The sequence below is a fragment of the Pseudophryne corroboree genome, chromosome 7, assembly GCF_028390025.1.
Source record: "Pseudophryne corroboree isolate aPseCor3 chromosome 7, aPseCor3.hap2, whole genome shotgun sequence".
NCBI lineage: Eukaryota > Metazoa > Chordata > Amphibia > Anura > Myobatrachidae > Pseudophryne > Pseudophryne corroboree.
The window spans coordinates 350,656,480-350,681,199 of record NC_086450.1 but is presented as its reverse complement, the minus strand read 5'-3'; the positions used below and the strand labels follow the sequence as shown (position 1 = coordinate 350,681,199).

The 24,720-nt window shown below is 44.9% G+C and overlaps 1 protein-coding gene across 2 annotated transcripts in view; it reads right to left on the bottom strand.

Annotated features, from left to right (window-relative positions):
• Positions 1 to 24,720, bottom strand: part of DNAH3 (dynein axonemal heavy chain 3) — a 952,415-nt gene that overhangs the window by 59,667 nt on the left and 868,028 nt on the right. For both annotated transcript variants that reach the window (XM_063934423.1, XM_063934424.1), the window contains 2 exons: positions 18,563 to 18,807; positions 12,376 to 12,492 (listed from right to left, as the gene is read on the bottom strand). In XM_063934423.1, the coding sequence (XP_063790493.1) occupies positions 12,376 to 12,492; positions 18,563 to 18,807 (362 nt within the window). The remainder of the gene's footprint in view (positions 1 to 12,375; positions 12,493 to 18,562; positions 18,808 to 24,720) is intronic.

Here is a 24,720-nt window from a genome sequence, read left to right as displayed (position 1 = left end):
GCAATGACAAGCAGCCCGACCAGCTGAGCTGCTTGTCATTGCTCTGCACTGCAGTACCTCCAAGCTGCCAGCGGCGCCTCTCTCCCCTGCTGCTGCGTTGTAGCAGCCTCCTCCTCCCGCCTCCAGACTCCCCAGTGACAACGGCTGTGTTCAGCCAAAAAGGTGGCGGGGCTATGTGCTGATGAATGGGCGGGGCTACATGGGACCTCAGGGGGCGGAGCTACATGGGACAAGAGCCAGACTGCTGCAGATCCATCCTTCCTGCCACTGCCAGCCAGATCAGTAAGTTAATGGGAAAAGTGAGTGAGAGAAAGTGTGTGTGTGTGTGTGTGTGTGTGTGTGTGTGTGTGTGTGTGTGTGTGTGTGTGTACAGTGTTCTGTCACTGTCACCGTGTCACACCCCCCGTGTGCTGTCACCGTGTCACCCCCACCGTGTTCTGTTACTGTGTCGCACCCCCCGTGTTCTGTCACTGTCACCCCCCCGTGTTCTGTCACTGTGTCACCCCCCCGTGTTCTGTCACTGTGTCACCCCCCCCGTGTTCTGTCACTGTCACCCCCCCGTGTTCTGTCACTGTGTCACCCCCCCGGTGTTCTGTCACTGTGTCACACCCCCGTGTTCTGTCACCGTGTCACCCCCATGGTGTTCTGTCACTGTCACCCCCGTGTTCTGTCACTGTGTCACCCCCCCCGTGTTCTGTCACTGTCACCCCCCGTGTGCTGTCACCGTGTCACCCCCCCCCCGTGTTCTGTCACTATGTCACCCCCCCCGTGTTCTGTCACTGTCACCCCCCCCGTGTTCTGTCACTGTGTCACCCCCCCCCCCGTGTTCTGTCACCGTGTCACCCCCCCCGTGTGCTGTCACCGTGTCACCCCCACCATGTTCTGTTACTGTGTCACACCCCCCGTGTTCTGTCACTGTCACCCCCCCGTGTTCTGTCACTGTGTCACCCCCCTGTGTTCTGTCACTGTGTCACCCCCACCGTGTTCTGTCACTATGTCACCCCCCCGTGTTCTGTCACTGTCACCCCCCCAAGTTCTGTCACTGTGTCACCCCCCCCGTGTTCTGTCACTGTGTCACACCCCCGTGTTCTGTCACCGTGTCACCCCCAAGGTGTTCTGTCACTGTCACCCCCGTGTTCTGTCACTGTGTCACCCCCCCCGTGTTCTGTCACTGTCACCCCCCGTGTGCTGTCACCGTGTCACCCCCCCCCCCCGTGTTCTGTCACTATGTCACCCCCCCGTGTTCTGTCACTGTCACCCCCCCGTGTTCTGTCACTGTGTCACCCCCCCCCCCGTGTTCTGTCACTGTGTCACACCCCCCGTGTTCTGTCACCGTGTCACCCCCATGGTGTTCTGTCACTGTCACCCCCGTGTTCTGTCACTGTGTCACCCCCCCGTGTTCTGTCACTGTCACCCCCCGTGTGCTGTCACCGTGTCACCCCCACCGTGTTCTGTCACTGTGTCACCCCCCCATGTTCTGTCACTGTGTCACCCCCCCCGTGTTCTGTCACCGTATCACCCCCATGGTGTTCTGTCACTGTCAACCCCACCGTGTTCTGTCACCTTGTCGCCCAGAGGCGTCACCGGGTGTGGTGACACCCGGAGCGCACTCTGTACTATTACCACCCCCCCCCACCCGCTCAAGCCGTGTGGTGCCCCAAAGGGGGTGTGGCTTAATTTAAAAGGGTGTGTGGCCTGGTGGGTCTTTTCTCTTTCGCTCCGGGGGCATGACCAGCTTCCCCGAAGATGCTGGCTGCCCCCGGAGACTGGACTGTGTGGGTGCCGACTCTTATCTGTGACCCCTCGTGTTCTGTCACTGTGTCACGCCTTTCCCCAGGGGCCATACGACACTGGATAATTTGCTTGCTGCGCAATAATTATCCTAAATAAAATGTTAATGTGTAAAAGGGGGCTCTACCTTCCGTATTGTGTAAAAGGGAGCTCTACCTGCTGTAATGTGTGTAAGTGGCGCAATTTGAATAATGGAGACTATTGTGCAGCCTAATACGAATCTGTATTATTTTTTGTCCACACTCCTTCCACATGAAGCCACGTCCCTATATTTTTGGCAAGTGGGGGGAGCTGCTATTTTGTGTGTGGCCCTCGGATACTGACAGGAAATGTCAAGTGGCCCCTCAGCTGAAATAATTGCCCACCCCTGAATTATAGCCTCAAGTCTTTTTCAATATGATGCCACAAGCTTGGCACACCTATCTTTGGGCAGTTATTGCACTTTTCAATTGGAACAACAGTAATAGAACAAACTGGGTAAAACATACAGACATAGAGGTAGGACGACCCTACTCGCAAGCTTACAATCTATAGGGAAATAGGCATGGCATAATGGTCCACCAAATTGCTAGGTTCTTCTTAATGGGTTGTATGATATGATCACCCAGCAATGTTGGCCTAGGGTCAGGAGGGTGTGAGAGTAACGAAAGACAAAATATGTGAGGTTATGTGTACTGTACAGAGAGGATTTGGATAGGGAAGAATTGAAGGTTATGTGGGTGGGTCTGGAATTTGACAGGCTTGGCTGAAGAGGTGAGTTTTCAGGGAACGTTTAAAGGTTTGGAGACTAGAGGTGAGTCTTATTGTGCGAGGGAGGGCATTCCACAGAGAGGGAAAAGCACGGATAAAGGGGGTCATTCCAAGTTGTTCGCTCGTTGTCGATTTTCGCTATGCTGCAATTTGTTGCTAATTGCGCATGCGCAAGGCACGCAGGGCGCATGCGTTTAGTTATTTAACTAAAAACTTAGCAGATTTGCTGTGGATTCTGCAGCGCTTTTCAGTTGCTCTGCTGATCGGTGAGTGATTGGCAGGAAAGGGGCGTTTCTGGGTGGTAACTGAGCTTTTTCCGGGAGTGTGCTAAAAAACGCAGGCGTGTCAGGGGAAAACGCGGGAGTGTCTGGAGAAACGGGGGAGTGGCTGGCAGAACGCAGGGTGTGTTTGTGACGTCAAAGCAGGAACTAAACGGACTGTGGTGATCGCAATCTAGGAGTAGGTCTGGAGCTACTCAGAAACTGCAAAGAATTATTTAGTAGCAGATTTGCTAATCTTTCGTTCGCCATTCTGCTAAACTAAGATACACTCCCAGAGGGCGGCGGCCTAGCGTGTGCAATGCTGCTAGAAGCAGCTAGCGAGCGAACAACTCGGAATGAGGGCCAAAGTGCTATAATTTTGAGTGGGAACAAGTAATACATGTGGATGAGAGAGACAGATCTTGTGCAGAGCAGAGAGGTCGGGTAGGGAGATATTTTGAGATGAGTAAAGAGATGTATGTTGGTGCAGTTTGTTTAATAGCCTTTTATGTAAGTAAAAATATTTTATATTTAATATGATAGAATACCGGTGACCAATGGAGGGACTGACAGAGCGGATCTGCAGACGATGAACATCTAGCGAGGAAGATTAGCCACGCAGCTGCATTCAAAATGGATTGTAGTGGTGAGAGTTTATGTTTGGGAAGACCAGCCAGGAGACTATTACAATAATCAATGCGGGAGATAATGAGAGCATGGGTTAGAGTTTTTGCTGTGTCTTGTGTAAGATATGATCGTATCTTGGATATGTTTCTTAGATGTATGTAACAAAGGACAGTTCAGAGTCAAGAATGACACCTAGGCAGCCAGCTTGTGGGGTAGGGATGATTACTGAGTTATCAACAGTGATAGAGATATCAGGTTGGTAACTACTATTGGCAGGTGGAAATATAATTAATTCTATTTTCGAAAAATATTAAGTTTGAGGTGACGAGATGTCATCCAAGATGAAATGGCAGAAAGGCATTCAGTGACAAGGCCCAATACAGATGACAAATCTGGGGAGGATAGGTAGATCTCTGCATACAGATGATACTGAAATCCAAAGAGCTGATTAGTTTGCCAAAATATGTGGTATAGATAGAGAAAAGCAGAGGACCTAACACTGAGCCTTGCGGTACTCCAACTGAGAGAGGTAGCAAAGAGGAGATGGAATCAGAGAAACGAACACTGAAGGAGCGATTAGATAAGTAGGGTGAGAACCAATAAAGGGCTGTGTCCTGAAGATCTAGGGATTGTAGTGTTTGTATGAGAAGGGAGTGGTCAACAGTGTCAAAAGCAGCAGAGAGATCAAGGACAGAAGTAGTGAGTAATGGCCCTTAGATTTAGCAGTTACTAGATCATTCACTACCTTAGTCAGTGCTGTCTCTGTGAAGTGTAGGAAACGAAATCCTGACTGACGTGGGTCCAGTAAGCTGTGTGAGTTAAGAAAGTGTGTTAGGCAAGTGTAGGCTCATTCCTCTTTGCACCACCTCTCAAGCTACATCAGGTTGGATAGAAAGCGTCGGTGCGCAGCCATTTTCAGATCTCTCCAGAGATATAAAAATCCAAAATTATAATGCAATGTCGTAATTCATGTACCGGAAATCGATCATAGGTCATTCATAGCAATAATCCCAAATAGGAAATATGGCCGGTTGCAAGATCACACAGAAATGGGAATTCACATCCAGTAGATAAGTGGATCTCAAACAATGGACTGGATTCAAGGAGTAAATTTGAACAGTGTGAAAGTGCCCTCCAAACATATGTCTGATCTCTAAGTGGAATGACTTTTGCCAGATATTTACTGATCGCCCATAGGGCCATTTTCTTGTCGGGTGATCTTTGGTGAGAGGGTATTTTCAGGAACATCCCGGATATATCAGCTTCTACAATTGTACACCTTGGGGGATCCTAGCGGAATAAACTTGTAGATTATATAAAGACGACCCACTGATTTTATCACAGATTTTAATAATTTCATCTCTATAGCGCCCTCTGGTTTATATATATACAGATGGAGCCGCGCTCATCTGTCAAGTATGGGATCTTATATAGACAGGTATGTGCCTTTCCAAATCATGTCCTATATATATATATATATATATATATATATATATATATATATATATATATAAATGTTGAGGGGTTCTAAGCGACCAACGGTGTTTATACAGCTATTTAAGAGAATAGTACCCAGTGTATAAAGAATATATATACAATTTATTATAATCACAGGAGCCAATAAAAAAGAAAAAAATGTTTCTAAAAATACTCACATCTGACATATACCAAAATAATTGGTTTCATAGGAACACAAAAACAATAAATAAATAAATAAATAAATTCAAGATATAAAAAGTATTAGAATAAAAGCACATAGATATAGATAAAAGATATGTGTATATCTTATCTTGGATAGAGATCATCAAGGGTTAGCCCACGCCTGGTTGGAGATGCTCACCATTCAAGTGAATAGGGCGCGTCTCCGTTGCACGGTGGCCAGTGGAGATGCTCCTGGCGCTAGGTGTGGCTGCCTAGTCAAACGGAGCCACGACTAACGTAGCACCATCTGTATATATATATATATATATATATATATGCAGAAAGTGTTTTTATAGATCAGTGCGCTTATCCAACGTTCGAAAGTTCCTTCCAAAGAAGGAGTCGCCGAATGTCAATATGCTGAGACTTAATTAGTCGTATTGGGTCCGTATCTCTAGCCGTCTAGCAAATACTCCGTACTCTACAGACACCTTCCAAACTTCTTTGGTGGCAGCTCAGTTCTTCAAGAAATGACCTGGGTAAGTTCAGTCATGCGATTCTGTGGAGGTATGGGAGAAGAACAAGCGCCATATGGTGTAGTAATTCAGATAAATGGCAATTTAAGAACACGTAAATGTACTGTAAGTACCGGATATAGTCTTGGAATTTCTCCTGATCAAGCCCAAAAGGCGAAACGCGTTGAGAGACTGACCTACCTACCTACTGCCTGTATCATTGAGCTAAGACTTTTATATTTTATTTATGTATGCACTATGTTTTATTTGGTTTATTAAAAAACTTTGTATCACTATACAAGGCAGTAGATTGAAATTGAATGAAGACTCTGAGTGCCGCTTCTTCTGCTTGATTGACCCTATTGATATACAGTATACTCTGAATTCTCCACTTGTGTGTTTGCCACACAAGCACTTTGATCCATGTGTGAGATTCTATTGTGGAGGGTTCATTACCATAAGTGGTTCTAGTTCTGGCCATATACTCAGGAGACTTTTTGCAAGTTCTGTTTGAACCTTCCTGGATATAGGAGTATTCTCAATTTATTCAAGTGCTTCTAAGAACAATTTTTAAATACACATTTTCCATTATGATAACTGATGGGCTTCATTAAATTGATTGAGTCTCAATAAGATGTCTCCCTGTTGAGATTATAAGATTTATTCAGGTTGTTACAGACCAGTTGTATCTATAATTCCAGCTTGTATATCTGGTCCTGTTTTTATGATTGTTACCCTTGATGAAGTTGATTAGACAAAATGCGTAGGGTCTGTCAGTCATGAGTTACCGATCCAGTCTGTGAGGATTCTCCCTTCTTGAGCTCACACCTTGCTAAGGTGAGGGAGGATCCATATTACCATCACCATATTCTGGACTACTCTCATTGATTTGTGTATTTTATCTTTGTATAATTTTACATATTTTGTATGTCTAAAATATATGTGATTAAACCACAAATTGCTACTAACTGGCCTTTTGGCCATCTGTTTAGGTGATTTTTTGGTGAGGGGTTTCTTGTCTTAGGATCCCGGACAATAAGTGCCATTGAAATTCTCCAACTAGCAATTCATACCTATTTGGATCTGTTCTGGAAGAATTTATATATAAAGAAAACAATGCCTTTATCTTGCACTAGAAAAACAGATGTAAAACACCTCTCAGTTAAGCCCCTGTTAGTAAGGATCAGACAACAATACACAAATACAAAAACCAGAGGACACTAAGATAAGTGGGTCGTCTTTACTGTGTCTACAAGTCCTTTACACTAGGATCCCCAAGGTGTAGAATTGTAGAGGCTGATATACCTGGGATGTTCCTAAAAATACCCTCTCACCAAATATCACCTGACAAGAAAAAGGCCCAATGGCCATTCAGTAAATAATTGGCTTTTTTTTTTTTTTTTACTTTACTTTACAATACATAATTCCTAAAAATTGCTTACAGTGAACAGGTGACAAAGCATCCACAATCACTATACAGTTGAGGTGATGTTATATTCCAGCCACCACCCTTATGGGTGTGAATTCAATTGTCAGAATCTTCCCACTTAGTGAATGGACACAGTGTCAGAAATCCTACGCATTTCGTCCAAAAATGTACTTCTTCAGGTGTAAGAAATCTTCAAAAAATCCAAAATTATAATGCAATGTCGTAATTCATGTACCGGAAATCGATCATAGGTCATTCATAGCAATAATCCCAAATAGGAAATATGGCCGGTTGCAAGATCACACAGAAATGGGAATTCACATCCAGTAGATAAGTGGATCTCAAACAATGGACTGGATTCAAGGAGTAAATTTGAACAGTGTGAAAGTGCCCTCCAAACATATGTCTGATCTCTAAGTGGAATGACTTTTGCCAGATATTTACTGATCGCCCATAGGGCCATTTTCTTGTCGGGTGATCTTTGGTGAGAGGGTATTTTCAGGAACATCCCGGATATATCAGCTTCTACAATTGTACACCTTGGGGGATCCTAGCGGAATAAACTTGTAGATTATATAAAGACGACCCACTGATTTTATCACAGATTTTAATCATTTCATCTCTATAGCGCCCTCTGGTTTATATATATACAGATGGAGCCGCGCTCATCTGTCAAGTATGGGATCTTATATAGACAGGTATGTGCCTTTCCAAATCATGTCCTATATATATATATATATATATATATATATATATATATATATATAAAAATGTTGAGGGGTTCTAAGCGACCAACGGTGTTTATACAGCTATTTAAAAGAATAGTACCCAGTGTATAAAGAATATATATACAATTTATTATAATCACAGGAGCCAATAAAAAAGAAAAAAATGTTTCTAAAAATACTCACATCTGACATATACCAAAATAATTGGTTTCATAGGAACACAAAAACAATAAATAAATAAATAAATAAATTCAAGATATAAAAAGTATTAGAATAAAAGCACATAGATATAGATAAAAGATATGTGTATATCTTATCTTGGATAGAGATCATCAAGGGTTAGCCCACGCCTGGTTGGAGATGCTCACCATTCAAGTGAATAGGGCGCGTCTCCGTTGCACGGTGGCCAGTGGAGATGCTCCTGGCGCTAGGTGTGGCTGCCTAGTCAAACGGAGCCACGACTAGCGTAGCACCATCTGTATATATATATATATATATATATATATATATATATGCAGAAAGTGTTTTTATAGATCAGTGCGCTTATCCAACGTTCGAAAGTTCCTTCCAAAGAAGGAGTCGCCGAATGTCAATATGCTGAGACTTAATTAGTCGTATTGGGTCCGTATCTCTAGCCGTCTAGCAAATACTCCGTACTCTACAGACACCTTCCAAACTTCTTTGGTGGCAGCTCAGTTCTTCAAGAAATGACCTGGGTAAGTTCAGTCATGCGATTCTGTGGAGGTATGGGAGAAGAACAAGCGCCATATGGTGTAGTAATTCAGATAAATGGCAATTTAAGAACACGTAAATGTACTGTAAGTACCGGATATAGTCTTGGAATTTCTCCTGATCAAGCCCAAAAGGCGAAACGCGTTGAGAGACTGACCTACCTACCTACTGCCTGTATCATTGAGCTAAGACTTTTATATTTTATTTATGTATGCACTATGTTTTATTTGGTTTATTAAAAAACTTTGTATCACTATACAAGGCAGTAGATTGAAATTGAATGAACAAGTACACCATACAGGACCTGCTTGAGCCATCTGGATATAAGTTTATCCTATATGCTTGATTGAAATATTGATTTGGTATGCATGACATATAGGGGAGGGTACCCCAAGATATTTAAAAAGGTACTACACTATATGGCGATGATCTTTGTCTCCTGACATATAGGTGGGGAACAGCAACTGAGAAAAGAGAGACCGATAGGCCTGATTCCAAGACTATATCCGGTACTTACAGTACATTTACGTGTTCTTAAATTGCCATTTATCTGAATTACTACACCATATGGCGCTTGTTCTTCTCCCATACCTCCACATATATATATATATAGATAGATAGATAGATAGATAGATATAGATAGATAGATATATAGATAGATAGATAGATTATTTTGTTTTTACTCCAGTTGTAAAATGTAATTGTCTATGCACACTAAAGAATAGGAAAGACTTCTGTGTCCAGTAACAATGATTTTCAGAAAACATAACATCACCTTCATAGTCCCCAGAGACTTAAATACCAGATTAAGAACCGATATATTTTTCTAGGAGGCGTTCACCTCCCCACTTCTACTGCTAGATAAATGTTCCTCATTTAAAAGGCATGAGGGACACCTTCCCCATTAATAACAATATTTTTGGCAGTATTGCTTATTGTATTTTATAGACTTTTCGACAGATCTGTTTGTATGTCTTGCTTTGCCCCCAACATATTATGTTCCTCCATCAGGAATCCCACCGTTGTGGCCAGGCCCAACGACAGGGGGGGTTAAAGGGGACACCCATGCCAAGGATCAGGGGCACAAGAAATCATATAAGCAGAGCATAATAATGCTTTTTAAACTTCCAGCCATCTGCAAATGAATAAATAAATAATTGGCAGACGCACCTGTCCCTCCCCCACATTACCCCATCACTTGGTCTAGTCCTGGTGGTTCATAGTGCGTTGCCGACTTTGCGACATCCTACGCATGACATGCGCTGGCTCTCTGCTGTCTGCTCCTCCTGCCGTCACTGCCGAAGAGCTGAGCAGTCCAGAAGGAATATTGCCACCCGCCGGGCACAGCAAGTAGCCGCTGTATGCAGTGACTTTCAAGATCTACACTGATCCAGGGGAAGGACCTATCTTTACTGAGATGGTAAGAGGATGTTTAAAGTAATATAAAGTAATATATCTGGGTACAGAAAAGTGGTATTATTGCATATAGGGTCCAGCTTGCAAGTCACTGCATACAGTGGCTACTTGTGTGTTCATGTTCATGTCTTCACTTCTATAAATAATGAACTAAGGCTTGGAGTGACGCTGCTTTTTCATGCCGACTCTGTACAGTAGGTAGGGTCAGTGGACTTTTTTATGTATATATACTGTATATATCTGGGGGTCCCAGTGATATCAGTGTACCGTGCTCCAAGATTCTGTTGCTGGCCCTGGTCGTGGCACATACATATAACAGCACAGCTGCCAATTGCCTTTGATGATCTTCAAGGCTATTCCAGAAGTGGGAGAATCCAACACAGCGGCGGTAAGTGTAAGCCTGCTGCTTATGACATGGTTAGAGGTGGGGATCCCAGTGTTTTTGAATCATGTATACTTATTATGTATAATATACTTTAGATGCACTTGTACAGAAAAAAAAGGAATATTGAAAAGAGAAAAGTATATAACAAAATTGAGGAATTTGTTCATGTCATTTGTTTACGAGCACACTTAATATAATGAATAGATCAGAATATATTCTAGAAGATGTCCACCAGCAAGTCCTCCTCTTTGCTCCCCTGCTTGTCTCTGTTTGCCCTGAAAGCCATGAGGAACTGTCTGCAGCAATCAAGACAGTTTATAACAATAATTACACATTGCTAGATCTTATCCAAGCCTTTACCATATATCAGTGACGTGTGGTGGGGTGAGGCAGGTAGGGAGAGTCTTTCCTGTCATACTTACGTTTGTGCCAGAGTTTTTACTGTATAAAGTATATGAAAAATACAAAGGATATTTGAAATATCTTCTTTGTATTATTCTAATAATTTTTACAGCCAAAACTCCGGAGTAAAAAGTCTGTGGCAGGTGAGGCACTCCTATCTCTGATCAAAACTCACAACATTTCCTGGAGTTTATACGGCTGTACCTGTGTATAATGCCCACATGTACCTTTTGGCTCATGTATTGTGTGTAAATCTGGCTCTGGTGCTAGCCAGTGCCTCCTGAGCCATTTAGCTCACCGCACGACCCTGCTTTATATGTATATATAAACTACAAAATATAAACCTCTGCTAGCTTTAACTTAACGTAATGCTAATCCAATGACTAACCTTAAGGGGGGTACACACGGAGAGATCCGTGCTTAAAATCTAAGCAATCTTGCTAGATTGCTTAGATTTTAAGCACGGATCTGCCGTGTGTATGCCCTCCAGCGATAGCTATGCGCGGCCCCGCGTATCGCTATCGCCGATGCCTGATTGAGCTGCATGCAGGCTCAATCTAGCAGGTCGCTCACTTCACCGTTGTGTGAAGTGAGCGGCCCCCCCGTCGGCTTTCCCCCTCGCTCAGCACATCACGCTGTGCTGAGCGGGGTGAGAGATGTGTGCTGAGCAGTCTGTTAAGATCGCTCAGCACACATCTCTCCCGTGAGTACCCCCCTTTAGGGCGTGTACACACGGTGAGATCCTTGCTATGTTCGATTTTTACTTGCGATTTCCCTTGAACTCCCCGGAGCCCAGATAGGACAGATTTTGACTAACTTTTCTTGAGATATGGACTATGTGTGCTTACGATTTTGGCTTATGTGAGATTTTGGCTTATGTGAGATGTCATTGACATGTGAGAAGAACTAGATAGTACACCGATCTAGCAAGGATTGACTTGCCTGCACAGTCTATCTTTTCTTGCGATGCCGACCTGGCGGGGCCGCGCATCGGGATCGCAAGGTGACTTTCACCTTGCGATTTGCACTAACTTTTCTTGCGATTTTGACTATATAGTCAAAATCTCAAGAAAAAATCTCACCGTGTGTACACACAAGTCCGAGAAGCCAAAGGCTTCATCCATTAACTGCCTATTTGGCTGCTATATGTAACAGCACCTTATTATTCATTGCACCATGGGGGTAATTCCAAGTTGATCGCAGCAGGAATTTAGTTAGCAATTGGGCAAAACCATGTGCACTGCAGGGGAGGCAGATTTAACATGTGCAGAGAGAGTTAGATTTGGGTGGGGTGTGTTCAACCTGCAATCTAATTTGCAGTGTAAAAATAAAGCAGCCAGTATTACCCTGCACAGAAATAAAATAACCCACCCAAATCTAACTCTCTCTGCACATGTTATATCTGCCTCCCCTGCAGTGCACATGGATTTGCCCAATTGCTAACTAAATTCCTGCTGCGATCAACTTGGAATTACCCCCATATAATTAAATAGGCTCCAATATACTCATTTGGAATCAGTGTGTGTAGACATACAGTATTTCAAAATAGGAACAAAACTGAACTTCAACCAAGTATACTGATTTGGCAACTATTCTGTTACCGTAAAAGGAGAAAACTACAACAATATAATAACGTCAAGGAACAGATTTTTTAGTAGTCTGACGAGCGCTCGGTAAATGTCCATGTTTTGTGCATTACCTGTAAGATATGTGAGAGCCTCAAACGGAACCATCTCATACTCATTGAGGAACATCTGTGTCTGGCGCATGCTGATTCTCAGGTCAGACTCATTAAATTCATATGGAATATTCCAGCCTGTCGCAGTATGGAGAGAGGAAAATGGAAATCACATTTACATGCAAAATGTTAAATACAAGTTTGTATGGAAGTCCTTAATCTAAGCGCACAGAAATACTGCGGGGTCTGTTCATCAAATAGCACCAAAAATAGATTTCCTATATGCGCTCACTGTGGGCCCACAATAACACAGTCCTGGCCTTCCAGCTGAAGAATCAATCAAAAAGAAAAATAATATAAATGGAGAAAAATAAATAAATACAATTGTAAAACAAAAACAAAACAAAAACATTTTAATATCGGGAGGGGGGCTGTTTCAATCCTTGGAAAGAGATAAAGGGGGTTATTCCAAGTTGATCGCAGCAGGAATTTTGTTAGCAATTGGGCAAAACCAAGGGGGTCATTCCGAGTTGTTCGCTATGTATTTTTTTCTCGCAATGGAGCGATTAGTCGCTAATGCGCATGCGCAATGTCCGCAGTGCGACTGCGCCAAGTAAATTTGCTATGCAGTTAGGTATTTTACTCACGGCATTACGAGGTTTTTTCTTCGTTCTGGTGATCGTAATGTGATTGACAGGTAGTGGGTGTTTCTGGGCGGAAACTGGCCGTTTTATGGGTGTGTGCGAAAAAACGCTACCGTTTCTGGGAAAAACGCGGGAGTGGCTGGAGAAACGGAGGAGTGTCTGGGCGAACGCTGGGTGTTTTTGTGACGTCAAACCAGGAACGAAACTGACTGAACTGATCGCAGATGCCGAGTAAGTGTGGAGCTACTCAGAAACTGCTAAGAAGTGTCTATTCGCAATTCTGCTAATCTTTTGTTCGCAATTTTGATAAGCTAAGATTCACTCCCAGTAGGCGGCGGCTTAGCGTGTGCAAAGCTGCTAAAAGCAGCTTGCGAGCGAACAACTCGGAATGACCCCCCAAGTGCACTGCAGGGGAGGCAGATATAACATGTGCAGAGAGAGTTAGATTTGGGTGGGGTGTGTTCAATCTGCAATCTAATTTGCAGTGTAAAAATAAAGCAGCCAGGATTTACCCTGCACAGAAATAAATAACCCACCCAAATCTAACTCTTTCTGCACATGTTATATCTGCCTCCCCTGCAGTGCAAATGGTTTTGCCCAATTGCTAAAAAAGATTCCTGCTGCGATCAACTTGGAATTACCCCCAAAGTGTAGAAATTGGCCAAAGCAACCAATCAGCTCTAACCATCATTTATCTAGAAAAGTCTTTGAAATGACAATTAGAAGCTGATGGTTGGGGATGCGCTTAATTTGCCGGCTGTCGGGATACCGGCAGTCAGGATACCGACGCTGGAATCCTGCCAGCCGGCAATGCCGCCAGCTAGAATCCCGGCACAGCAGGGCCATTGCCACTCGTGGGTGTCCCCGACACCCATAGCGTGGGAAAATATCCTGTGGTGAGCCAGGAAGCTGCAAGGGGATTCTTAACGCTCGCCCCGCTGCCAGCACTGGCGGGCGATATGCTGCTGTCGGGATATAGACAGCAGGCATCCCGTCCGCCGGTAAAGCATTCTAAATCCGATGGTTGCTTAGGGCAGCTTCCCCACTTTATCTCTACCCAAGACTTGATACAGCTCCCCTACAGTACTTAAACAATGGAACACCCAATGTTACAGGTACTGTCGTTGTCTGTAATAAATATGCGGTAACTGGTCTCTCCATGCTCAGTTGGGAAGCTATCACTGGAGTGGCCACCACAAAGCCTATCACAGGATCTGCGCCTAATAGAATAAATAACTTAATACAGGGGAAACATGGCTTTCAGGATCTTCCCTTCTTGGTAAATAGGCCCCTGTAGCTATAGTGTAAAAACATCTCAGTTGCTTTTACCTGCCTAAAATCAGTACGCTTTCATCCATCCAATACTTACAAGTTATCACTACTTTCTGTATGTGTATGATACAAAGAGCACTGTGTGCTTCTCATATGCATACCAACACCAGACAGCTCACACACAGCGGCAGTGACCTGCTGCTCTGTGTGATGTCCACATCTCTCTTGTCAAGCTGTGATAGGGTTACAAGTAACACAAGCGCGACAGCTGTGATTATAAAACCTAGTTAGTATTCTAGTCACTAACCCGCAGCTTGTGACTGCTGTAATGATCATAATGATCCAGTAAAAGTGTGAGCCATACACCTATATTAATAGGCAAAGAGTGATGTAATCAGGTAAAACAATAGCTTTGACATCATCATAATTCAGTGTAAAATAATATAACCTTACAGGTTAAATATAAGACTATCACCAAGTAATCTGGCTGAGAAGCTTTGCAGGCTCCAGTCAAAATGGGATATGTGCTCCCTTTAATGCACATTCTAACATCCTGTCCAGGAAAATAAAATCTGATTTTCTGTATTTGCAGGAAATTGCCCAACCTGAAAACTCATTACAGTGTATCTTGTGTAAAACACTGCTCATCCTCAAATCAAATCCATTGCTACATTACCAGATGTGTATCTACATAACCAGAGCCAGCCCTAGGCATATGATGTGTATCTACATAACCAGAGCCAACCCTAGGCATATGATGTGTATCTACATAACCAGAGCCGGTCCTAGGCATATGATGTGTATCTACATAACCAGAGCCGGTCCTAGGCATATGATGTGTATCTACATAATCAGAGCCGGTCCTAGGCATATGATGTGTATCTACATAACCAGAGCCGGTCCTAGGCATATGATGTGTATCTACATAACCAGAGCCGGTCCTAGGCATATGATGTGTATCTACATAACCAGAGCCGGTCCTAGGCATATGATATGTATCTACATAACCAGAGCCGGTCCTAGGCATATGATATGTATCTACATAACCAGAGCCGGTCCTAGGCATATGATGTGAATCTACATAACCAGAGCCAACCCTAGGCATATGATGTGTATCTACATAACCAGAGCCGGTCCTAGGCATATGATGTGTATCTACATAATCAGAGCCGGTCCTAGGCATATGATATGTATCTACATAACCAGAGCCGGTCCTAGGCATATGATATGTATCTACATAACCAGAGCCAGTCCTAGGCATATGATGTGTATCTACATAACCAGAGCCGGTCCTAGGCATATGATGTGTATCTACATAACCAGAGCCGGTCCTAGGCATATGATATGTATCTACATAACCAGAGCCGGTCCTAGGCATATGATGTGAATCTACATAACCAGAGCCAACCCTAGGCATATGATATATATCTACATAACCAGAGCCGGTCCTAGGCATATTATGTGTATCTACATAACCAGAGCCAGCCCTAGGCATATGATGTGTATCTACATAAACAGACGGTCCTTGGCATATGATATGTATCTACATAACCAGAGCCGGTCCTAGGCATATGATATGTATCTACATAACCAGAGCCGGTCCTAGGCATATGATATGTATCTACATAACCAGAGCCGGTCCTAGGCATATGATGTGTATCTACATAACCAGAGCCGGTCCTAGGCATATGATATGTATCGACATAACCAGAGCCGGTCCTAGGCATACGATATGTATCTACATAACCAGAGCCGGCCCTAGGCATATGCAGTACAGGCAAATGCCTAGGGACATCTGAAATATCCTATCTAGGCAGGCTGAAAATCTAAGCTCTGTTGTGCCCGGCTCCAGATTTCAGAAGTCCTGGCTGACAGTGACTGTCCTCTGACTAGATGTACAAGTTTCTGACACTGCTGAGCTGTTCCCTGTCATATTATATGACAGGTAGCAGGAAGCCTGTACAGACCAGCACTGATCATACAGCTTCTGCAGCTCCCATCAGTATGACGCTGGTGTGACCTACTGCCTTTGTCTGCTGACATACCTCTGCTGACCTGTCTTGGCAAAGATCCTTCAGGGCGAAACTTCAACTTTTATGATGATTTCAAAATAAATTTATACTGTGCATTGGACATATTGTAGAAAGAGTTACCGCAGCACTCTAATTCCGGAGATGATAACCTACGTGGTCATCACCGGAATTTATTGTACATTAGCAAGTCCTGAGAGTGCCGCAGTATTTCTTCCTTCTTCTATACATTATATAACCTGAGGACATATGACTATATATATATATATATATATATATACTGTATATTTTGCCAAGTATCTTGAACATGAATCTTTATCAATAAATGTGCCTTGTAAATCACATGGTTTAAGCTAATTCTACAGGGTGATTCAATAAGCCGCAGTACACCCTTTTGTTTCAAAAACTGTGCAGGAAATGGGAAAACTGAATACTCCAGTAAGGTATGGGTGAGGTGGGCGAACATGGGCGCCATCTTGATATCGGCCATCTTGAATCTAAGTCAGTTTTTTAAAATGGAAAGGGGGTCGTGTAACATGTCAAACAACATCATAATTAGCTGAAAACAGATTTGAAATAGCAGTTGTGGTTCAAAAGTTACAACACTTTTTTGTTGCAGGTAACTAAAGATGGCTTTGACAAAAGAGGAGAGAATTAAGGTCATTTTGATGTCTGGAGAACAAAGTGTCCATGTCATAGCTGCAGATTTTAACAACCAGCACCCAGAAAGACCTCCAATTCACATAACATTGTCAGGTGCCTAATTTCCAAATTCCAAGAAACTGGGACTGTGGCTGACAAGTCACGGAGTGGTTGTCCAAAAAGTGCTACTGACAAGACAACCTCAACAATGGTTTTGGCATCCTTCGTGAAGAGCCCACAATGCAGAACACAACGCTCACACATTAAATAACCGTCTTTTATGGAGAACAGTTCAGCCTGTAATTCCAACGAAAAAAGTGTTGTAACTTTTGAACCATGACTGCTATTTCAAATCCATTTGCAGCAATAAACTTTTCAGCAAATTCTGATGTTGTTTGGCAAGTTACATAGCCACATTTCCACTTGAAAAAACGGACTTAGATTCAAGATGTCCGATTTCAAGATGGCGCCCATGTTCAGTACATACCCTAAAAGATAGCCCACCTCACCCATACCTTACTGGAGTATTCAGTTTTCCCATTTCCTGCACAGTTTTTGAGACAAAAGGGTGTACTGTGACTTTTGAATCACCCTGTACTGTCAGAACTGTGACTATCAGCGAACTAACATTGCATATTGTACAAGGGAATACATCCGATTTACTGGCGGGCAGGATGCCAGCTATCCATATCCCGACAGCGAGACCTCGACCGCCAGAATGCTGGCAGAGGGGTGAGCGCAGAAAGTCCCCTCGCAGGCTTGCTGGCTCACCACAGGATCTATTCCCACTCTATGGGTGTCGTGGACACCCATGCCGGGATTCTGGCTGGCGGCATTACTGGCTGTCGGGATTCCGGCGTCAGTATCCTGCAAATTCAACGGATCCCTATACAAGGTTTAGGGCCTGATTCGTATTTGTAAGCAAAGCAAATTATCAAGCAACTGAGCAAAACCATGTTGCATTGCAATTGGGGCAGATGTAACATGTACAGATACATTTAGATCTGGGTGGGTTATATGTTTTCTGTGCATGATAAATATTGGCTGCTTTGTTTTTACACTGCAATTTAGATTTCAGTTTGAACACACCCCACCCAAATCTAACTCTCTCTATAGATGTTACATCTGCCCCACCTGCAGTGCAACATGGTTTTGCCCAGTTGCATGATAATTTGCTTTGCTTACAAACATGAATCAAGCTCATAATGTAATGGTTTATGCTTAAATCATTTATACAATAACAGTACTTACTATATTACTTAGAAATAATTTATTCATTAACGTTTACATTTTGTTAACTACAAATGACTACAAAAAAGCAAGACTAATTACATTGGTGTAAGTACTGTAACAGAAATGATGTATTTTTATGCAATGTGTACTAGTTGCATGTTATCTACATATAAAGGAAGCAGCCATTTTGTGGGCTAAACAAATATTTATCAGAGAACTAGCCATGATAGCCCCTTAGGGAGTCTCCTAGGTTGAGACTACCTAGGTCAGAGCTGTGTTGGCACTATTTGAGGAGTAGTAATTATGATAATAATTCACAAAATGGCTGCCCCACTTTGAGTCCACTTTAATGCTGTCTGCACTGGATATACATTTTCAAAGATTTACCTAATGGGCCAAAGTTTCTTCTTTCCTGAACGAGAGCATGGAAAAAACAGAGGCCAAACAGCAGTTTCTGCCACATCTCAGGCTTCTGGCAGCTGCTGAAGAAAATGGGGTCTGATATCGGATCATTCAAGTATGAGCGCAGCAAATTTGCCCGTAAGCCCTTTGGGGGTTCATTGGTCATTTTGATGCCGTTCTGGAGGATGCTAACGGGAAACTTGTCGGAGGGATAACTAGTCAGCCACAGCCTGAAACAGAAATTATACATTAGTGTATCTAAACAATTGTGCTTCCATCACCATAATGAAACAATATATTGTTGCCATTGTTTCCAATCACAGCAGGTAGATTGTAGTTACACAGATTTTCTCTTTTTAAGGTGGGTACACACGTGGCCAGGCCATGCATGCAGCTTTGGACGATAAGTCCAAATTGAGTGGCAATTCACAGCTGACACCAAGGGTCGTTAATGACTAGTGGTGCCGTGCATTGTTTACAGTGTACACACTGGACAATATAACTATATTGCTCAGGAAGGGTCAAAATGTGCGACGTCGTTTATTATATCACCTAGTGTGTATGGGCCTTAACACTGTCAGTAAAGTGTATGCTTACTTTTGTCTTGCAGCAATGTTTCTGCATTAATCACACCACTTTGAAATAAAAAAATAAGAATTTACTCACCGGTAATTCTATTTCTCGTAGTCCGTAGTGGATGCTGGGAACTCCGTAAGGACCATGGGGAAATAGACGGGCTCCGCAGGAGACTGGGCACTCTAAAGAAAAGATTAGGTACAGTGCACACCCTCTATGCCCCTCCTCCAGACCTCAGTTAGGGAAACTGTGCCCGGAAGAGCTGACATTACAAGGAAAGGAAATTTTGAATCCAGGGTAAGACTCATACAAGCCACACCAATCACACCGTACAACTTGTGATAACCTTACCCAGTTAACAGTATGAATAACAACTGAGCCTCACTCAACGGATGGCTCATAACAATAACCCTTAGTTAAGCAATAACTATATACACGTATTGCAGAAAGTCCGCACTTGGGACGGGCGCCCAGCATCCACTACGGACTACGAGAAATAGAATTACCGGTGAAAAAAATTCTTATTTTCTCTGACGTCCTAGTGGATGCTGGGAACTCCGTAAGGACCATGGGGATTATACCAAAGCTCCCAAACGGGCGGGAGAGTGCGGATGACTCTGCAGCACCGAATGAGCAAACACAAGGTCCTCCTCAGCCAGGGTATCAAACTTGTAGAACTTTGCAAATGTGTTTGAACCCGACCAAGTAGCTGCTCGGCAAAGCTGTAAAGCCGAGACCCCTCGGGCAGCCGCCCAAGAAGAGCCCACCTTCCTTGTGGAATGGGCCTTCACCGATTTTGGATGCGGCAATCCAGCCGCAGAATGAGCCTGCTGAATCGTGCTACAGATCCAGCGAGCAATAGTTTGCTTTGAAGCAGGAGCACCCAGCTTGTTGGGTGCATGCAAGATAAACAGTGAGTCAGTCTTCTTGACTCCAGCCGTTCTGGAAACATATACTTTCAAAGCCCTGACTATGTCCAGCAACTTGGAGTCCTCCAAGTCCCGAGTAGCCGCAGGCACCACAATAGGTTGGTTCAAATGAAACGATGACACCACCTTTGGGAGAAATTGGGGACAAGTCCTCAATTCTGCCCTGTGCATATGGAAGATCAGATATGGGCTTTTACATGACAAAGCCGCCAATTCCGACACACGCCTAGCCGATGCTAAGGCCAACAGCATGACCACTTTCCACGTGAGATACTTTAGTTCCACGGTCCTAAGTGGCTCAAACCAGTGGAATTTCAGGAAATCCAACACAACGTTAAGATCCCAGGGTGCCACTGGTGGCACAAAAGGGGGCTGAACACGCAGCACTCCCTTAACAAATGTCTGAACCTCAGGCAGTGAAGCCAGTTCTTTTTGAAAGAAAATGGATAGGGCCGAAATCTGGACCTTTATGGACCCCAATTTTAGGCCCATAGTCACCCCTGACTGTAGAAAGTGCAGGAAACGACCCAGTTGGAATTCCTCTGTAGGGGCCTTCCTGGCCTCACACCAAGCAACATACTTCCGCCATATACGGTGATAATGTTTTGCTGTCACGTCTTTCCTAGCCTTTATCAGCGTAGGAATAACCTCATCCGGAATGCCTTTTTCCGCTAGGATCCGGCGTTCAACCGCCATGCCGTCAAACGCAGCCGCGGTAAGTCTTGGAACAGACAGGGCCCTTGTTGCAGCAAGTCCTGTCTGAGAGGCAGAGGCCATGGGTCCTCTGTGCGCATTTCTTGCAGTTCCGGGTACCAAGTCCTTCTTGGCCAGTCCGGAACAATGAGTATTGTTCTTATTCCTCTCTTTCTTACTATTCTCAGTACTTTGGTATGAGAGGAAGAGGAGGAAACACATATACCGACTGGTACACCCACGGTTTCACTAGGGCGTCCACAGCTATCGCCTGAGGGTCCCTTGACCTGGCGCAATATCTTTTTAGCTTTTTGTTGAGGCGGGACGCCATCATGTCCACCTGTGGCAGTTCCCATCGGTTTGCAATCAGTTGGAAGACTTCTTGATGAAGTCCCCACTCTCCCGGGTGGAGGTCGTGTCTGCTGAGGAAGTCTGCTTCCCAGTTGTCCACTCCCGGAATGAACACTGCTGACAGTGCTTGCACGTGATTCTCCGCCCATCGAAGAATCTTGGTGGCTTCCGCCATTGCCATCCTGCTTCTTGTGCCGCCCTGGCGGTTTACATGGGCGACCGCCATGATGTTGTCTGACTGAATCAGCACTGGCCGGTTTTGAAGCAGGGGCTCTGCTTGACTCAGGGCATTGTAAATGGCCCTTAGTTCCAGTATATTTATGTGTAGAGAAGTCTCCAGACTTGACCACAGCCCTTGGAAGTTTCTTCCCTGAGTGACTGCCCCCCACCCTCGGAGGCTTGCATCCGTGGTCACCAGGACCCAGTCCTGTATGCCGAACCTACGGCCCTCGAGAAGGTGAGCACTCTGCAGCCACCACAGAAGAGACACCCTGGCCCTTGGGGACAGGGTGATCAGCCGATACATCTGAAGATGCGATCCGGACCACTTGTCCAACAGATCCCACTGAAAGATCCTTGCATGGAACCTGCCGAAGGGAATGGCTTCGTATGAAGCCACCATCTTTCCCAGGACTCGCGTGCAGTGATGCACCGATACCTGTTTTGGTTTCAGGAGGTCCCTGACCAGAGATGCTAATTCCTGGGCCTTCTCCACCGGGAGAAACACCTTCTTCTGTTCTGTGTCCAGAATCATGCCCAGGAAAAGCAGACGCGTCGTAGGAATCAGCTGCGACTTTGGAACATTCAGAATCCAGCCGTGCTGTAGTAACACATCCTGAGAGAGTGTTACGCTGATCAACAACTGCTCCCTGGACCTCACCTTTATGAGGAGATCGTCCAAGTACGGGATAATTATAACTCCCTTCTGCCGAAGGAGTATCATCATTTCGGCCATTACCTTGGTAAATATTCTCGGTGCCGTGGACAGGCCAACGTCTGGAATTGGTAATGACAGTCCTGTACCACAAATCTGAGGTACTCCAGGTGAGGCGGGTAAATGGGGACATGCAAGTAAGCATCTTTGATGTCCAGCGACACCATAAAATCCCCCTCTTCCAGGCTTGCAATCTTTAAATTCAGAATGGGTCTCACCGAACCGTGCGGTTTCGGTACCACAAACATTGTGGAATAGTAACCCCTTCCCTGTTGAAGGAGGGGGACCCTGACAATCACTTGCTGGAGGTACAGCTTGTGAATTGCCGCCAGCACTACCTCCCTTTCCATGGGGGAAGCTGGCAAGGCTGATTTGAGGTAACGGCGGGAGGGAGTCGCTTCGAATTCCAGCTTGTATCCCTGAGATACAATTTGTATAGCCCAGAGATCCACCTGTGAGCGAACCCACTGGCTGCTGAAGTTTCGTAGACACGCCCACACCGCACCTGGCTCCGCCTGTGGAGCCCCAACGTCATGCGGTGGACTTAGTGGAAGCAGGGGAGGACTTTTGTTCCTAGGAACTGGCTGCATGGTGCAGCTTCTTACCTCTACCCCTGCCTCTGGCAAGAAAGGATGCGCCCCTGACCCTCTTGCCTTTTTGGGAACGAAAGGACTGCATTTGATAATACGGTGCTTTCTTAGGCTGTGAGGAAACCTGAGGCAAGAAAGTCGACTTTCCAGCTGTCGCTGTAGACACGAGGTCCGACAGACCGTCCCCAAACAATTCCTCACCCTTATAAGGCAAAACCTCCATGTGTTTTTTAGAATCAGCATCTCCTGTCCATTGCCGAGTCCATAAGACCCTCCTGGCAGAAATGGACATAGCATTAATTCTAGAGCCCAGCAGGCATATGTCCCTCTGAGCATCTCGCATATATAAGACGACGTCTTTGATATGGCCCAGGGTTAGCAAAACAGTATCTCTGTCGAGGGAATCTATGTCGTCTAACAGAGTATCTGTCCACGCTGCTACAGCACTACACATCCAGGCTGAAGCAATAGCAGGTCTCAGTAGAGTACCAGAGTGTGTATACACTGACTTCAGGATAGCTTCCTGCTTTCTATCCGCAGGCTCCTTTAGGGCGGCCGTATCCTGAGACGGCAGGGCCACCTTTTTAGATAAGCGTGTCAGCGCCTTGTCCACCCTAGGGGATGTTTCCCAACGTAACCTGTCCGTTGGCGGGAAAGGGTACGCAATCAGTAACCTCTTAGAAATCACAAATTTCTTATCAGGGGAACTCCACGCTTCTTCACACAATTCATTTAATTCATCAGATGGGGGAAAAGTCACTGGCTGCTTTTTCTCCCCAAACATATAAACCCTCTTGGTATTAACCGGGTTACTCTCAGAAATGTGTAATACATCTTTCATTGCAATAATCATGTATCGGATGGCCTTGGTCATTTTAGACTGTAAATGTGCCTCATCATCGTCGACACTGGAGTCGGACTCCGTGTCGGCATCTGTGTCAACCATCTGAGATAGAGGGCGTTTATGAGCCCCTGACGGCTTCTGAGTCGCCTGGGCAGGTGCGGGCTGAGACCCCGGCTGTCCCAAGGCTGCAGCGTCATCAAACCTTTTATGTAAGGAGTTTACATTATCATTTAAGACCTTCCACATATCCATCCAATCAGGTGTCGGCCCCGACGGGGGCGATACCACACTTATCTGCCCTTGCTCCGCCTCCACGTAACCTTCCTCATCAAACATGTCGACACAGCCGTACCGACACACCGCACACACACAGGGAATGCTCAGACTGAGGACAGGACCCCACAAAGTCCTTTGGGGAGACAGAGAGAGAGTATGCCAGCACACACCACAGCGCTATATAACACAGGGATTTTCACTGCTAATAAGTGATTTACCCAATAGCTGCTTTTTTGTATTGTTTTTGCGCCTAAATTTATGTGCCCCCCCTCTCTTTTTAACCCGTCTTGTACCTGGATACTGCAGGGGAGAGCCTGGGGAGCTGCTTCCAGCGGAGCTGTGAAGGGAAAATGGCGCTGGTGTGCTGAGGAAGAAGGCCCCGCCCCCTCAGTGGCGGACTTCTGTCCCGTTTTTCATGTAAAAAATGGCGGGGGTTTTTACATATATACAGTGCTAGACTGTATATATGTATGTTTTTGTGCCAAAGGTACTTCAATTGCAGCCCAGGGCGCCCCCCCCCAGCGCCCTACAGTGACCGGAGTGTGTAAGTGTGCTGGGAGCAATGGCGCACAGCTGCGGTGCTGTGCGCTACCTTAATGAAGTCAGGAGTCTTCAGCCGCCGATTTCGTCGTCTTCCAGCTTCTGTTCTTCTGGCTCTGCAAGGGGGACGGCGGCGCGGCTCCGGGAACGGACGATCGAGGACAGGTGCCTGTGTTCGAACCCTCTGGAGCTAATGGTTTGCTTCTCTCCCCTTAGTCCCACGTAGCAGTGAGTCTGTTGCCAGCAGAAGCTCACTGAAAATAAAAAACCTAATAAATACTTTCTTTACTAGTAAGCTCAGGAGAGCCCACTAGGAGCACCCAGCTCTGGCCGGGCACAGATTCTAACTGGGGTCTGGAGGAGGGACATAGAGGGAGGAGCCAGTGCACACCAGATAGTACCTAATCTTT